The 16,689-nt window shown below is 35.4% G+C and overlaps 1 protein-coding gene across 1 annotated transcript; it reads right to left on the bottom strand.

The window, feature by feature from the left end:
- Positions 1 to 5,301: 5,301 nt before the first annotated feature.
- On the bottom strand, positions 5,302 to 7,548 carry LOC131162022 (subtilisin-like protease SBT1.7). Its single transcript, XM_058118118.1, has one exon. The coding sequence runs from the start codon at positions 7,546 to 7,548 to the stop codon at positions 5,302 to 5,304; it is 2,247 nt and encodes a 748-aa protein (XP_057974101.1).
- Between the last annotated feature and the right edge of the window lie 9,141 nt (positions 7,549 to 16,689).

The raw sequence follows: 16,689 nt of genomic DNA, 5'->3' as shown, positions 1-16,689 counted from the left end.
GATAGGGACTATGTTAGGTGTGTAAATTATAAGGATAGGGTCTCTAAATTATGTGTGTTGTTTTCTAGGATGGACCCTAGAGAAGGTAGTGCCCATGCGAGCGGTAGTGATAGAGCAGGGCCCTCGAGTGCAGGCAAGGCTGATTCTGACATTTTTAGGAGAAGTTAATCTGTAGTTATCGAGAAATGGATGCAAGAGATCGAGAAAGTTTTGGAGGTATTGCAATGTATAGAGGAGCAAAGGGTCCTCTTCGCCACCTATAAACTGATAGAAGAGACCCAGAGATGGTGGACTACTGTGAGACTTTTGGAGTAGTAGAGGACGCCGGCAATAGTTATGACATGGGACCGATTTAAAGTTATTTTTTGACAGGTATTTCCCAGCCATTGTTAGGGAAGCTAAAGTGGAAGAGTTCCTGAATCTAAAGCAGGGACAACAGTCGGTCCAGTAGTATGTGGCGCGGTTTATAAAGCTTTCTCGCTTCGCTCCGTGTATTGTTCTTGATGAAGTAACGAAGGTGAGATAGTTTGCAAAAGGTTTAAGGCGAGGCAGTTTGAAAAAAGGTTTAAGGCGAGGCATATACAAGCAGGTGGTAGTGCTGAAGATGTAGGACTTTGCTAAGTTAGTCGACAGAGCAACCTTGGCCAAGGCTAGTAAGCGTATGGATGTAGAGGAGTAGGGAAAAAAGAAGAGATCTGTGCCTTTAGGCTTCCAGTAGTGACCTAGGAAGGGTTAGTGGATGCGAGGAAACTATGACAGAGGACAAAGGCATGAGACTGGAGGTTGTGAGGTTCGGGCGGTGCAGAATTTTCCTACTTGTCAGACTTGTGAGAAGAGACACTGGGGAGAGTGTCGAGTGGGGAGAGTTGTCTGCTATCACTGCGGTAGACAGGGACATTTGGTGCGAGACTGCCCTACACCACTAGATACCGCTCCTGCTCCTAGACCATATCGAGGAGGCTATCAGGCGCCTCGTGGTGGCCAGTAGAGGAATGTAGCTCTAGTAAGGGTCTATGCTTTGAAGCCTGGGGATGCTGGGACAACCAGCGATGTGGTGACATGTATGATTAATATGTTTTCATTTAAAGTTATTGTATTGTTTGATTCAAGAGCCACACATTCGTTTGTGTCTATGAAGTGTATTAGATTATATCGGCCAGAAACACATATGTTAGATACCGAACTGTTAGTCACCAGTTCGACAAGGTCTGTAGTTAAGTGTAGCAAAGTGCTCTGAGACTGTCTAGTTGATATTTAGGGGAAATTCTTGCCAGCTGATTTGATAGTATTGGATATGCATAGGTTCCATGTAATTTTTGGTATGGACTAGTTGGCAACCAATTATACCAGAATAGAATGTCCTATCATGCGTGATGTCGTTATTACAAATCATATAGCGTTATAGTCCAATCATGAAGAATATATAAATTACAATTACAAATAAATCATAATATTCTTCAATCTTCCTTAAGGTCACCATACGCCATCATGATATAGAAAACTTTTCATGCTTGTCTTTCTTAAGACTTTGACATTTTAAGCACTTAAGTCTTTATGCTTGTCTTTATTTGACTCCATCTTGTCTTCAAACTTCAATATACTTTAATCTTTTAGCAAGTTCTCTTTGATATTCATGCTTTCACGATCTTCAAGCTTTATTTGATCATCTTTGAATCCATGCCGTAATATTCTTTCAGCTTCATTTGATCATCTTTCTTTGGAGTATAAGCTTTCAATGATCCTTGTGAGCACTTGACCTTGTATTCACATATTTGAGTTCTGAAATATCATCACTTAACCAAATATGTTAAGTTCCTCTGATTTGTTATCATCAAAACAAGATTTTAAGCCTTTTAAGGCTAACATGATCTTTTCTCCTCCACAACTCTTAGACAAATTAGATATAAAAAACACGAGCTAGGATTGTTTCAAAAGGGTGGAAGATGACTAAGACAAACAGCTAAACCAGCTCCACCTCATGATCAACAACCAGCACCTTTGCTTGATACATCTTCATGGTTTATGTCTTATCATCAGCAGGTCATGGATTTTAGTATAGAAATGCGTCCTAATTGCAGCACTTTTCAAATGCACTATACTTCTCTTGACCAGAGACTTGGCCGGATTGAACAGCATATAACCAACACTTCCTCTTCACGTAGAAAGGCTCCAATGGAAGCTGAGTCTGATGGAAGTGAAGAAGGAAATGAAGAAGAAGGAGAAGATGATGAGTCTGATGATGATGCTAGAGACGCTTTGATCTATTTGTTCTTTGATTATTCTGAATTTGTATTAAAAAAACAACTTTGTGACTTTTTTTTTTCGCTTATTACTCTTATTGTTTATCTCTTTGAAGCATGTTATGTTTGGACTTATTGATTATCATATGATAAATGGTATTCTCTGTTTTTATGCTTAATTCTAGTCTTTGTCTTAGTATGTAAGCACTTTTTATATTAGCTCTTTTTCATTGATGTCAAAAGGGGGAAAACTTTTTGAGCAAAACTGAGACAAACCTAAGACATATAAAAATATGAAATTGAAATTTGGCACAGCTAAGACATATATTGTTGTTTGACTATAGATCTTGACAAATGAACTTACATGGGGAATCTGAAACTGAATATGATACTCTCCGATATACTCTCATAAGAATGATTGTCTAACTTTCCAAATATTGTTAAGAGTATGCTTATTGTAAAGGGTATTCTTATTAAGGTTCACTCAATTTTTGTTCCTTATTTGTCATCATAAAAAATGGGGAGACTGTTGGCCTAACAAGGCTTACAAATTTTATTTTGATGATAACAAATCAATGGAACTTAGCATTTTTGGTTAATGGATGATGTTTCAGGAATCAAGTATCTTAGCTTAAGATCAAGTGCTTACAAGCTTTGTTGAAAGATTATACTTTAAAAACAAGTGGTCAAATGAAAGCTTAAAGTATACTTAAAGCATGGACTCAAAGATAGAAAAATCTGATGAAGCTTAAAGCATATTGAAAGCTTGAAGACAAGATGGACTCAAGAAAGACAAGCATGAAGACTTAGTGCTTAGAATGTTTAAGTTTTAAAGAGTCTTACGTAAGTACTTCATTTAATATCGATATGGATGCATTGAAGCTCTTAGGTTTCATTATTGACTAAGAGACCAAATTTTGAAAACTCCGAAAAATATTTTCAAAAGTCTCAAAACAATATGACAAGTATAAAAGTAAACAAAAGTTTTTGGAAACGAATTTGAAAAAGCATATGTTGTGGTACATACAAGCATCTGACCTAGTTTGGACATGCGACTGTATTTTTATGCTAAAATAAATTGTGCAAACAGAATAGGCATAGTTGACTAAAGCCATAAGTACAGGCGATAGACCCCATTCTGAATTTGAAATTCTGCTAGTTTTTTAAAAGCATAGGCGACTGACCCCGATAGTGCGGTCGACTGTACTTCGTAACGGTTAAATTTAAACATCGAATAAAACATTTCAAATTTAATTTCTTGCACCTCAAACTTTATGAAAACTTGGGAAATACTCAAAGCAACTTGGGGAATACAAAATAGAAGCTTTTTTCATCTATAAAGACATGGGAAACCAAAGGATTTCACACACCAATCAATTGCAAATAACATTCAAGCTATATTATTCATACTCTTCAAACTCTCACTACATACACTTTGCTAAACTTTTTTTTGTTGAAATTCTTGCTGATCAAATCACAAGGTTCTTTGCTCACTTATAGAGAAATTCAAATCTAAGAGAGAACCTGGTGATAAAATTTTGAGCTTCAATTCTTTTTATATTGGTATTTAATTGAAGTATTTTCTTTTGTGCATTAAATTGTACTAATTAGCTCTTTTGAAAGTGTTATCGTACACAAATTGTTTCTTGTTGTTTTTTATGGTTCAGGTTGTTGAATCGTTGGACTAGCAAGAGGGGATTCTTGCTAGGGATATTTGTTGACGGTTCAAGGGATTGGATCGTTGTACTAACGAGAGGGGATTCTTGTTAGAGAGGTCGTAACTTTGGGCTAATAAAAAAGTTGGAAAGGAAAATCCTCACAGCGGTTTGCTTGGGCCAAGGACGTAGGTCTTGGACCAAACCTTGTAAAAATACGGTGTCACTCTCCTTACCCTACTCTCTTTAATTTTTGCATTTATAAATTGTGTGGATGCTTAGTTAATTGCAAGAAATTAATTTGATTTTGATAATTACAAAAACCTTGATTAAAGAAAGAACATTGATTGCAGAAATCTTGATTAAAGGAAGTACGTTGATAAATATCAAAATACATTAACAGATCTAAACGCAAGTAACTTGTTTGATATAGAAATCTTAATTTTGAAGCCTTGTTGAAATTTCTATTTTATTGTGAAGTCAAGCTTATCTTAGTGATTGGATTGAGTTTTTGGTCATTACCAATAAATTATACTTGTGTAATTGAGATTGGTTAAAGTTCAAAAGATTTCTTAAATCATTGTATTTGTTGTGATAGCTGAAAAGAAAAGTTAGGATTCAAAACCAACTAAAGGAACTTATTAAAAATTTTGTAAAGAAATTTTTTTAAATCCCAATTCACCCTGCTCTTGGAGTACACCTTACTTTTCAACAAGTATTAAAAAGATTGTCACTTGAAGGGCTATCAAAAGTTTTCCCTTTAGCTTAGGAGTAGTTTAATTTGGTGCACAAAAATGGAATGTAATGAAACATAATTAGTTTTAATAATTTTTTATTACATTTCATTCTAGTCTCATTCAATTCCATTCTAGAAAACCAAATATTGGGCTAGTGTTTGGACTCCTACCATACTATTTTAATGGGCTCCAACACTTAATACAACACTTAGGGATGGGCTATAAATTATTTTTTGGGTCTGGAGGCCTACATTTTGGTTGGACTTCAAAATAAAAGGTAGTTTATGAAAAAATATTCATAGACGTCTCCCTCCAAATATTGGTATGCCTATTTCCTAAGTTATACATTTATTAAAAATACATCTCCCTTTGATATTGTTGAATATAAGACTAATAGTTCCCATCATAAACCTTTAACACGCTTTTAACTATTGGAATGTCTTGCAGGAAGTTATGAACCATTATGACTTAAGTTGGCAATCTAAAAACTCCGTTCTGAAATGAAATCAGCAAAGCCGCGATTTCAATTTTCAATTCTATATTGTAATATTTATTCTCAAAAGCTCTACGCTTTCTTTATTTTCTCTCCCAAGATTAGACAACTAGAAACATTTTGCATAAGCAGGAACAACATTCGAGGCCAGTACTCTCTCTTCCCTATTTCATTGATCATTCCCAGATGACAGCAATTGGACTACCAACTACATGTTTCCCATCTGTCCATTCTAGACGCGCAAACCCAGTGGTACCGTAAGGCTTCGCACTGCAGTTGAATGTCACTGTATAATTCTTGCTCTGATTTGGCTGGGCGAAGCTCAGCGTTCCAGGCTCAACTGAGATACTCACCGAATCCGTCAGCCCCGACGTTGAGACCTTATACGTTGATGGACAGCCAACATTCGTTAGGGTCCTGCTGTACTTAACAACGCCACTGTTATCACTGCCTTTGCCGAAACCTGGAAATAAATGAACCACGAAAGACGGGTAATTAAGATTTCCTACCTCGTACGTCTTCTTACTCCAATCGCACGTAAAGCTTCTATTTAGCGCATTATTAAATGGTTGAAGCTCGAACGAGTCGTATCTGGAGGCACACAGGAAGTCTAGGTAGTCGTCAACTCCTGCATCGTAGATGAGGCCAGGATCCATTGCTGACATGAAGTTCACGTGTCCTGCGCCGAAACCAAACGGAGTGGCTGACTTTCCCGTCGCAGTGTCTTTGATGGTTTCCCCATTTTTATACGTGGTGTAGGCGGTGGTCATGAGGGCAGACCTTATAGCCGCGGGGCTCCAGCGTGGGTGTGCAGCCTTCAGGAGGGCTGCTAGCCCGCTTATATGCGGGCAAGACATTGATGTACCTGAAGCGATGCTAAATTCTACCCTCCTGTCGTCATATTGTAGTCCTGAAGGTCCGATCTTACTAGTCCACCCAGCTAGTATTCCGACGCCTGGTGCTATCATGTCGGGCTTGAGTATTTTCTGCGTGAGTAAATTCGGACCTCTGGAACTGAATGCTGCTAAGATCGGTGATGGTTGAATGCCGACCTGCGTCCCTTTGCAAGCAATTGTGGCGGTTGGATTAGTGCTTGAATTGATGTAATTCATTATCAACTCACCAGTTTCTTTATCCACCGCAGCAGCGGTCACGAAGTGTGCGTCGGCCAGTGCATCTTCTCCAGGTTGCTCGTTCACCAGAATCATCCCTACGCCCCCTGCATTTTTTACCGCAATGCCTTTCTCAACTCTCGGCACGTCTCCACCTCGATCGCACACCACGATTTTTCCGTTAACTTGGCTATGAATCAAGGTACCATTCGCGCATTGATTAGCAAATAACGTACTCCTACTCACTTTAACTGCGTAGACAAGAGGATAAAACTTGTTTGACAAGCCCATTCCACTGCAAATCGACACTCCAGTTAAGTTTCTTTTGTCCCCAAGGATCACGTCCACCGGAAAGTTGCGATCCAAGGTTCCAGCACCCACTGTGGTGATCCATGGTGCTGTGTTCATCGCACTTCCGTCGTCGGGTCCACGGTTTCCTGCTGCGGCTGATACAAAGACACCTCGAGACATTGCTCCGAAAGCTCCTATGGCTAGATTGTCTCGATAGTATTCCTCTGGTTGTCCACTGAGGGACATGGATATGACATCAACACCGTCTTCGACAGCCTTATCCATTCCAGCTAGGATATCAGAGCTCGAACAACCATTTATCCAACACACTTTGTATGCGGCCAATCGGGCGCATCTAGCCATCCCTTGTGCTATTCCCGGGGCGTAGCCATAGAGATTGGCTTTGGGAACAAATGATCCAGCTGCAGTAGTTGCAGTATGGGTTCCGTGGCCTTGGTCATCTGTCGGTGACTTTGATTCTTTTGTTTCATCTATTGGTCCCTGTTGTTCATACCCCTTTGAGAAGAACCTTGCACCAATCAGTTTTCTGTTACAGCTTGATGAGTTGAAGTTGTTACCCGTTTCACACTGACCTTTCCACTTTTTTCCCACCTGGCCAAGACCCTCGTCTGAGAAACTTCTGCTTTCAGCCCACACACCTGTATCTAAAACTCCAATAATAATCTGACTAGTAGCGGTGCAATTTGGGAGTGAAGTTTGATCAACACCACCTTTCCTAATTCCCAGAAAGTCTGGTGTTCGAGTCGTTTGGAGCTCGTATTTCACTTCGGGTAGGACGGAGAGAACACCAGGCCGCCCTTCTAGCAACCTGGCTTCTTCGATTGTTAGTGGAGTTGAAAAACCATGAATCACATTGTTGTAGGTGTAAAGCATCTTGGCGGAGTCGGATACCAATTTTAAAGAAGTTTCATACCACAGGAGGTGGTCGTTGAAACTCGCTGGGATATGAGACTTGTCCATATGAATGATGTATGTCCTCTTTTGTTGCTGGTTCTTCATTTCTTCTGCCGTATAAACCTGGCAAAAGTTCAGAATAAGAAATATTAATGATACAATCCTGTGCCCAAGCGACTTCATCTTTCTTACCCAAAATCTCTGAATTAGTAGTTTAACGTTCAATGGCTATTGAAATTAGAAGTGCCTTGGTCTTATATTTTGGATACTTGGCATTATTTCCCCCCCAAAAAAAAAAAAGTAGTGCAATTGGAGATCTTGAAATTAGTATTGGTATTCAACATTTATTTTTAATGCATTAAATAATAAATTTGATCCTTGATTTCACTTTGTGAGTGAAAAGGGCAAAAAGGACGTAAAAAAGGGCAAATTCGTTGACTCCCCCAACCAAAAACTTTTTTGAAAAAAGAAAAAGAAAAAAGAGTTATATGTTTATTGAGAACAATTAATGGAAGAAAAAATTACATTACAACAATAACAATAACAAAATCAAGTCTTAATCCCACTAAGTGGGGTCGGCTCTATGAATCCTTTTCCGTCAATTTATGTGATCATGGACCATTTCTTTTGATAGATTCAAAAATATTAAATCCTTACTCACTATCTCCTTCCAAGTTATTTTAAGTCTACCCCTACCTCTTCTACTGTCCCCCACAGTAACTAAATCACTCTTCCTCATAGGTGCAATATAAGGCCTACGTTGCAAGTGTCCATACCATCTGAGTCGTCCCTTTCTTATTTTATCTTCTATAGGAGTTACATTTAACTTATCACGAATATGTTTATTCCTTAATTTATCTTTCAATGTTATACCACTCATCCATTTAAGCATCCTCTTCTCGGCAACTTTTACTTTTTGGATATTATGTTTTTTCGTCGCCCAACATTCTGATCCATATAACATAACTGGTCTTATAGTTGTCCTATAAAACTTCCCTTTCAATTTTAAGGGTATTCTACGATCACATAGAACACTTGAAGCACTTCTCCATTTTACCCAACCTGCTTTAACTCTATGCATTACATCATCTTCAATTTCTCCTTCAGCTTGCATAATAGATCCAAGGTATCGAAATCTACAAGTGTTATTTATTTCTTCATCATCAAGTTTAACTTTGTCTCCAATATTTCTCCTATCATTACTAAAATTATATTTCATATATTCTATTTTATTTCTACTTATCTTAAAGCCTCTAGATTCCAAAACTTCTCTCCATAATTCTAACTCAGCCTCTATTCCATCCCTAGTTTCGTCAATTAATACAATATTATCTGCAAACAACATACACCATGGAACCTTCTTTTGAATACTCTTAGTCAATTGGTCCATCATTGAAGCAAAAAGATAAGGACTCAAAGTAGATCCTTAATGTACATCTATGGTAATTGGAAATTCTCTAGTTTCTCCATCTATAGTCTTTACACTAGTCATTACTCCATCGTACATATCCTTAATGACATCGGTATACCAACAACATACACCATTTTTTTCTAAAACCCACCATAGAACTTCCCTAGGTATCCTATCATATGCTTTCTCAAGGTCAATAAATATCATATGCAAGTCCATCTTCTTTTCCCTAAACTTTTCCATTAATCTTCTTAAAAGATAAATAGCTTCTGTGGTAGATTTCCCTGACATAAAACCAAATTGATTTTCTGAGATCTTCGTTTCTAACCTTAATCTTTGTTCAACTACTCTTTCCCATAATTTCATCGTATGACTCATAAGTTTAATTCCACGATAGTTATTACAATTTTGAATATCTCATTTATTTTTGTATATAGGTATTAAAGTGTTTTTCCTCAATTCATCTGACATTTTCTTAGTTTTTACAATTGTATTAAATAAATTAGTTAACCATATAATTCCGTTATCACCCAAGCATTTCCAAACTTCAATTGGGATGTTATCTGGTCCCATAGCTTTCCCATTTTTTATCTTCTTTTTTTTTTCATCTTTTTTTTAGTGCAAAAAGAACATTGAGAATGAAAAATCTTTGAACTAGTACCTTATATTATACGACAAGAAAATAACTAATTAAATGGTCCAATTACTGGGCGGGGACATGTAGGAATTAATGGAGCAACTACTTTTAGAATTCCTTTTATGGACATGGTGTTCACTTTCATTTTATAAATGATTCATTTGATTAATTACATAATTTTCTCTTTTAATTTGTCACTTTTCTTCTTTTTCTTTTTCTTATTATTATTATTATTAAAATTAAGATGTATTCCCAAGAGGGTATTATTTAAATTTATTTGCGGAATTCCTATTTACTTTAACCCTTGATTATTAGAAAACTTCATTGATTTACACAAATAATATATCTATGCAGCGAGCCTACTATACCAATCAAGAGTCCTAGATATGAATATGAAAATAAATATAAAATCTGAATTTACAATATAAAATCAATATTTAATGAATTCAATTAAGCAATTTTTTAGAATCTAATTTTCATGTGGAGGCAATGAATTTTACAAAAACAATTTTAGTAGTGGAAGTTGGTTTATCTCAGCATATGTACTTCAATAGTATGATTAAATACCAACCCTTTAACCTCAGCTTATTTATTCCAAGATTCAAAGACTTATGCTATTCTGAATTTTTAATTCAACATACAATCAGCAAACTTTAAGTGTTCTTGTTTCAACCAAAAATCAATTTCCAATCATTCAACAGATTCTTCAATATTCAACAATATCAATGTCCAGTAATTTCTCAAATATTTAGCAAGTTTTTCAAAGATTATAAAATCATGCACACAATTTATATCTTGTAGAAATTAAAGAGTTAAGGGAAGAACACACTGAACACCGTATTTTTTACAAGGTTTGGCCGTAACCTACATCCTTACCTCAAGCAACAAATTATGAGGATTCCTTTACCACTTTGTTACCAGGTGAAGTAAACCTCTCTCCATTCGAGGTGGAGTTCGCCTCTCTAACGAGAACACACCTCTCGTTAGGTAACAATTCAAAATCCCTAAATCATAAAAATTAATACAAACAAAGTAAGATCGCTTGTACAAAAGAATGCTCCTTAATAAAGCAGAGTAGTGCACGTTAGAATCACAATACTTCAAATAAATCAATATAGAAGTTGAAGTTCGAAAGTATATCACCAGAAATCTGATTAAAGAGTGTGAGTTTTGAAAGATCAAATCAAAATTTCGTGAGTTTGCAACAAGAATACAACAACCTCTTTAGAAAATTATTTCAGCAGTATAACCAAAAAGTTTTGAAAGAATGTGTGACATGCCATTCTTTCTTCTTGCCCTAATATGCAAGAATATTAAGTTTAAATAGTGTAGTAGGGTTTCGAAAAGTTTCCCTTAAATTTTCTCTCAATTTGGAAATGAATCATGCAATTTTTGGAAACAAGATCAGCGCTGTTAATTGTTTAAACATACTCATAAATCAATTGGACTAGAAGGGTCAGTTGCCTGAGTTTTTAAAAAAATAGTGCATTCTGAAAGTCAGAATGGGGTCAATTGACTGGTCCAGGTAGGTTAGTCATTAGTGCCTGTTCTGTTTGCATAATTTCAAAGTCAGTAGCACTTCAGTTGCTTGATGAAATATCATCAGTTGTTTCACCTTTCAGCAACACTTGTTTTTCAATCTTTTGGTTCCAAACTTAAACTCATAACTTGGAAAACTTAATTTGGAGTTTAAGAAAATATTTTTCATGTATAAAAGAAGTCTCTAAGTCCATGATATATCCTAGGCGCTTCAATCATCAATATTGAAATTTGAAATACTTAGACAAGACTTTCACACGATAAATCTAAGTTCCTAAGTCTTCATATGATGAAGCTTTTGACATTCTTCTGACCTTCAAGTGAATCTTTAATAATCTTCATATCCCTTGTGTAATGATCGCGAAAATATATAAATATACAAGATTAGTGAAATAATCTTAAAAAAATAAAATAAAATAAAATAATGAATAAAATAAAATAAAATAATTAAATAATATAATATAATAAATTAATTAAATAATATAATATATATATATATATATATATATCAGATAAGGATATGTATGTATAAAGTAATAAATGATATAATAATAATAATAATAATAATAATAATAATAATAATAATAATAATAATAATAAAGGATAGATGAGGATGAAATCATCCTCATCATTCAATCTGAAATTTCAAATTGAGTCAAAGTAGCACTCCCCCCCTTTCCTCTCTCTCTCTCTCTCTCTCTCTCTCTCTCTCTCTTAATTTTCTCTGCTCCTCTTAGCGGAATTGAAGAACGGACATCATTTTTAGGTCCCAACTCTGCTCTTCTACGATTTAACCGGAGAGATTTCGTCGTTTGGATGTCATAGGCACCACTCTATGATTAAGGTAAGTGAGTTAGATTTTATTAGAATTTAGTTTAAAATACGTCTCATTTAAATTGAGTTCGAGAATTTAATTATTTCCATGTTTATATTTAAATTTGAAAAAAATGTTTGTTTTAAATTAATATATATTTGCGTTAAATTAAATATGTGGAGGTGATTATACCCAAATTTTTATTAAAATATACCCAAATATATTATTATATGTTTTCTCCGGTGATTTATGAAATTATAATTATTATATAAATCGTGTGGCATGAGTTTAATTTATTTCATTGTATAATTGAGTAAGTTTGAAATTTTTACGTTATTATATTTATTAAATGTTTATTGTGAATTTTATGGGGTTATATTTATTACATGTTTGATTGGGAATAACGATGAGATTTGGTTACAAATTATATGTTGAGAAAATGATGAGATTATTATAATGTGTTATTGCATAAATTGCAATTATATGTTTTAAGAACCTTGATGGACCAGTGGATGCTCGGTTGCGTAGCTACAGTCGAGAATCAATGTAGCCACACTATTCTAAGAGTGTTGGTGGATGAAAGGTCGATTTGGCTAGAGAAGGTGTGACAACTCGATTTTTCTACCATTTTTTTTTTAAACCATAATCTGTCACACATCTATCAAATTTCTCTATCAATTATCTGTCATTTATCTTTGAAACCATATCAACATGACCCGCCTCGAAATAGGGTACCGGGTGATCAGTCCATTTAATAAAAGTATATCAAACAGCAGAAGTCAATATATACACCATCCCAAATACAAATACTAGAGTGTTGGCCTAACAAGGCTTTCATATCTTGTTGTGATGGTAACAAATAAAGGATGGTTTAACTAATTTGTGTTCAAACGATGATATTTCAGGAACTCTAAAATGATAAGTTCAAAAAGATCAAGAAAGAATGACCAAAGATCACCAAGTGCTTAAAATCGTACTATATTTACAAAGTGATCAAGTGGAAGCACAAGGAGACTCAAGATAGTTAAAGCAAATATAGCTCAAAGAATGATCAAATTCAGGGAAAAAGAAAGGAGATTCATGAAGACTTCAAAGATCAAAAGAGATTTTAAGTTTTAGGAAGCTTCATATAAGTACTTCAACTCTAAATATCATTTTAGATGAGATGAAGATCATCTGGGGATAAAATGGACTTAGAGACCTTATTTTAAAAACCCCGAAAAAGTATATTTTAGATGTAAGAAAGCAAGAAAGTCAAAAGTTTTAAAAACTGAACAAAAAAACAGGTTTTTTGTCTGTGTAGGCAGTTGAAGTGAAAGCTCAGGCGCCTGAAGAATTTCCTCAGGCGATCGAAGATTAAGTACTAGCGCCTGAATATTTTTTTGAAAGAATTTTGGAGAGGTAGTATAGCCTCAGGCGCCTGACCCTATTTTCAACAAAAGAAATAAAACAATGGGTTGAAGGCTCAGGCGACTGAACCTCAATAACGGCCATATATATATTTTTTTAATGTTTTGATTTCAAATTTAAATTACTTTTGCCCCAAACTTTCTAAAAGCCTAGGGACACTCCAAGTAATCTTGGCCAGCACAAATTTGACTCTTATTAAGCCTATAAATACATGGTTTATGAAATCAAAATTTAACCAAGAATTGAAAAACATCTCTCAAAGCTCTCTTGCTCTCAAAGCTTTCTTGCCTATTGAATTGCTGCTAATCGACTGAAATTATTCTAAGTTACTGATTTCTTCTCTGAGCAAAAGTGTTGAGTTATTGACTCTAATCATGAGAAGAATACCGGTGATATAATTCTTGAGCTTCATTCTTCATTCTTTTGATATTTTGATTGAAGTATATTAGTGATTTCATATTATACTAACTAGCTCTATCTGAGAACATTCTTTGTACACACATATTTGATCTTCTTCTTGTAGTTTTTGACAGTTCAAGTTTGTTTGGATCGTTGGACCAAGCGTGGGGTATTGCTTGGAGAAGGGGCTCTACCCTTAAGGAGGCTTGTAATGCTTTGTTACGCCCGGAAAGGAGCAATATAGTGGAAACCTTAGGTGGTATTGGCCTAAGGTGAGGACATAGGTTGGGGATAAGTCAGACCTCGTAAAAAATTTTGGCCTCACTCTTAACCTTTCTCTTTATTTTCTGCATATATAAAATGTGTTGTGTGTATTCAAAGTGCAGGAAGCCAAAACCGAGATTGAGAAGACTTTTGACTTAAGAAAGGACGTTGATCTTTGTGGAAACCTTAAAGGGAGTACGTTAATCGTTTACGAAAATCTTAGTTGAAAGAAAGCAAACAAATTTCATTTTTAACAGGGCTTGAATCAAATATCCACAGAGCTATAACAAAACTCTGCTTTGAGTGTTTGGAATCAACAAAAAGTGTTGTAGCTTGTTTATTGTGTTTTTTTGGATTATTTGTTTGTTGGTTGCTTGTGTTGAGATTGAGGGTGGTTTTTGGATTGGTTAAACACCTAAGCATTATTGTGTGTTTGATAAATTAACAAAAAGGTTGTGAATTCATAAATAATTTATAAAGAAAATTTTAATGACCCAATTCACCCCCCTCTTGGGACTACACTTTAACTTTCAATTGGTATTAGAGCCGTGTTATAACAAGTCTTAAAAAGAAGTTATATAAAGATCTAAATGGCTCACATAGGAGTAGCTCCCTTTTGAGAGGGTCAATCCTCAACCAGACCACCAATCTTCTGTAGACTCAATTTGTAGGGACCCAAAGAATTATGGTATTTAAATAATAAAAGAAAGTGGGAAAGGAAATTGTAAAGGGGGTCACAGTAGGTACTTGTCGACGAAGTGGCTTATTGGGATTGTCGACGGCGACACGTGTCTCATCGAGGAGAAGATACTGAGAGGTTATTTTCACTTCTGAATTTTGTTGACGAGGAATATGTGTTCGTGGATGAACTTCCTTTGTGGCCTCGTCGATGAAGTGACGTGGCTCGTCGATGAATGCAGGTGTATAAATAGCTCAAACTTGATTTTCAGCGCAGAGTTTTCACGCGGAATTTCCCTCTTTCTCTCTCTCTCTCCCTCTCTCTATCTCTCTCTCTCATGTTCGTCCCTTCTCCCGTCTCTCTAAGATTCTGGGTTCATTCTTCACCAGGTCGACGATATGAAGCCACCACGACACTCTTGGGGAGGTTCTCTTCAAGTCTACTAGAGTGGATCGTTGGTGGGGCTAACTTGGACTCCATCTCAAATTCAGGGTAAGGCTTTTTATTTAGTATTTGCCTTTCCTAGAGTTGTAGAAAATGTAGCAGCGGAAGAAATAATGAAGTTTTGTTTAGGGAGATGTTGTTTTCAGGGTGTTGAATGGGGAACTCTGCCGGTGTAAGACTACATATTGTAGGGGCTTTTTAGAAATCAAGCAAGGGGATAAACTAAGTCAGGAATTTATGAAAATATATTTACTACTTTACAACATTTAGTTTCAAATATATATATATATATATATATATATTTACTGCTTTACAACATTTAGTTTCAAATATATATATATATATATATATATATTGTAGAATTACGTTGGAAATAATGCTGTTGATAAGAAATATGAATTTCATGTATAATATCATAAATAAGTTTATTATCTCTCTTTTGTGTGGCATGAGTAAAATTTACCATGGAAAATTATGATGATGGAATATTATGTTTATAAAATAAGTATGTTTTTACTGCTTCCAGGAAAATGTTAAAATGATACAGGGATTTTTCAAAATAAGAATTTTATATGATATATCAACATATAAGTTAAGGATTTTATATGATATATTGGCATGCAGGCCGAGGATTTTATATAATATGTCGGCATATAGGCCGAGGTTTTTATATGATATGTCGGTGTACAGGCCGAGATTTTTATATGACATGTTGGCGTATGGGCCGACGATTTAATATGAAATATCGACGCACGGGCCAAAGGTTTTTATGATATGTTATGCAAAATTATATGAAGATATTAACTTGACAATTATTATTATTAAATAGCCATGTATCATTTTTTGGAAATATATTATATGTTATCAGAACCTGGTTGGATTGGTTTAGGCTTTCACAAAGCACGGTATCGTAGCTATATGATCACGATCATGTTTATGTTAGTGTTATCGCTTGCTGTGTGAGACAGTGGGAGATCGACAGTCGATGTGGTTTATTGTAGTGCAGGCATCCCTTTGGTGTCTGGACCAAGAGGGGCAAGCCCATCATACTTACAAACTTATGATTGATCTAGCATAGTCGACCAGCCATTGCTAGGTCTCACCTTTGAGCTGCACAACCCAGTCATGTGGGGGTAAGACAAGACACCAGCTGACTAACCATCTAGGATGTTTTCTATGTACATTTATATGAGATGATTTATGTGTATGAAAAATCAGTATGTTATATCATGTCATGATTATATATGTTTTCCTAGATATGATACAGACAGTTTTATCAAGTATGTTTATGTACTATTATATGTATGACACGAAAATACTCATGTTGCCATACACTGATATTAGTATATTTCCCTTACTAAGAGGTGTCTTACCCCAAATTATATAAACATTTCAGGTGCCCCAGATAGAAGAGCAGATAGAGCTCTGCAGCGTTAAGATTTAGTTGTTCTACCCTGTTTGAAGGGTAAGTATTTTGCTAGGGTCAGATAGATTTTTGGATGGCAACCCTAGGACTCTTTTTGGTCATTTTGGATTGTGTGTATTCAAATGATGGACGTAGTAAGCTCTAGTATTGTATTGGATGGATAGTATGATATGTATATGATGTTATGTTCTCCGCTGTTTAGGTATTAGTATTGTATTTCAGG

This window comes from Malania oleifera, chromosome 8 (genome assembly GCF_029873635.1).
Source record: "Malania oleifera isolate guangnan ecotype guangnan chromosome 8, ASM2987363v1, whole genome shotgun sequence".
Lineage (NCBI taxonomy): Eukaryota > Viridiplantae > Streptophyta > Magnoliopsida > Santalales > Ximeniaceae > Malania > Malania oleifera.
Note: the sequence above shows the minus strand (reverse complement) of the source record. Positions and strands in the feature narration are given on the sequence as shown.

What these genes read in the sequence shown, in the direction of transcription:
- LOC131162022 (XM_058118118.1), bottom strand. Translation starts at nt 7,548, where the DNA reads ATGAAGAACCAGCAACAAAAGAGGACATACATCATTCATATGGACAAG.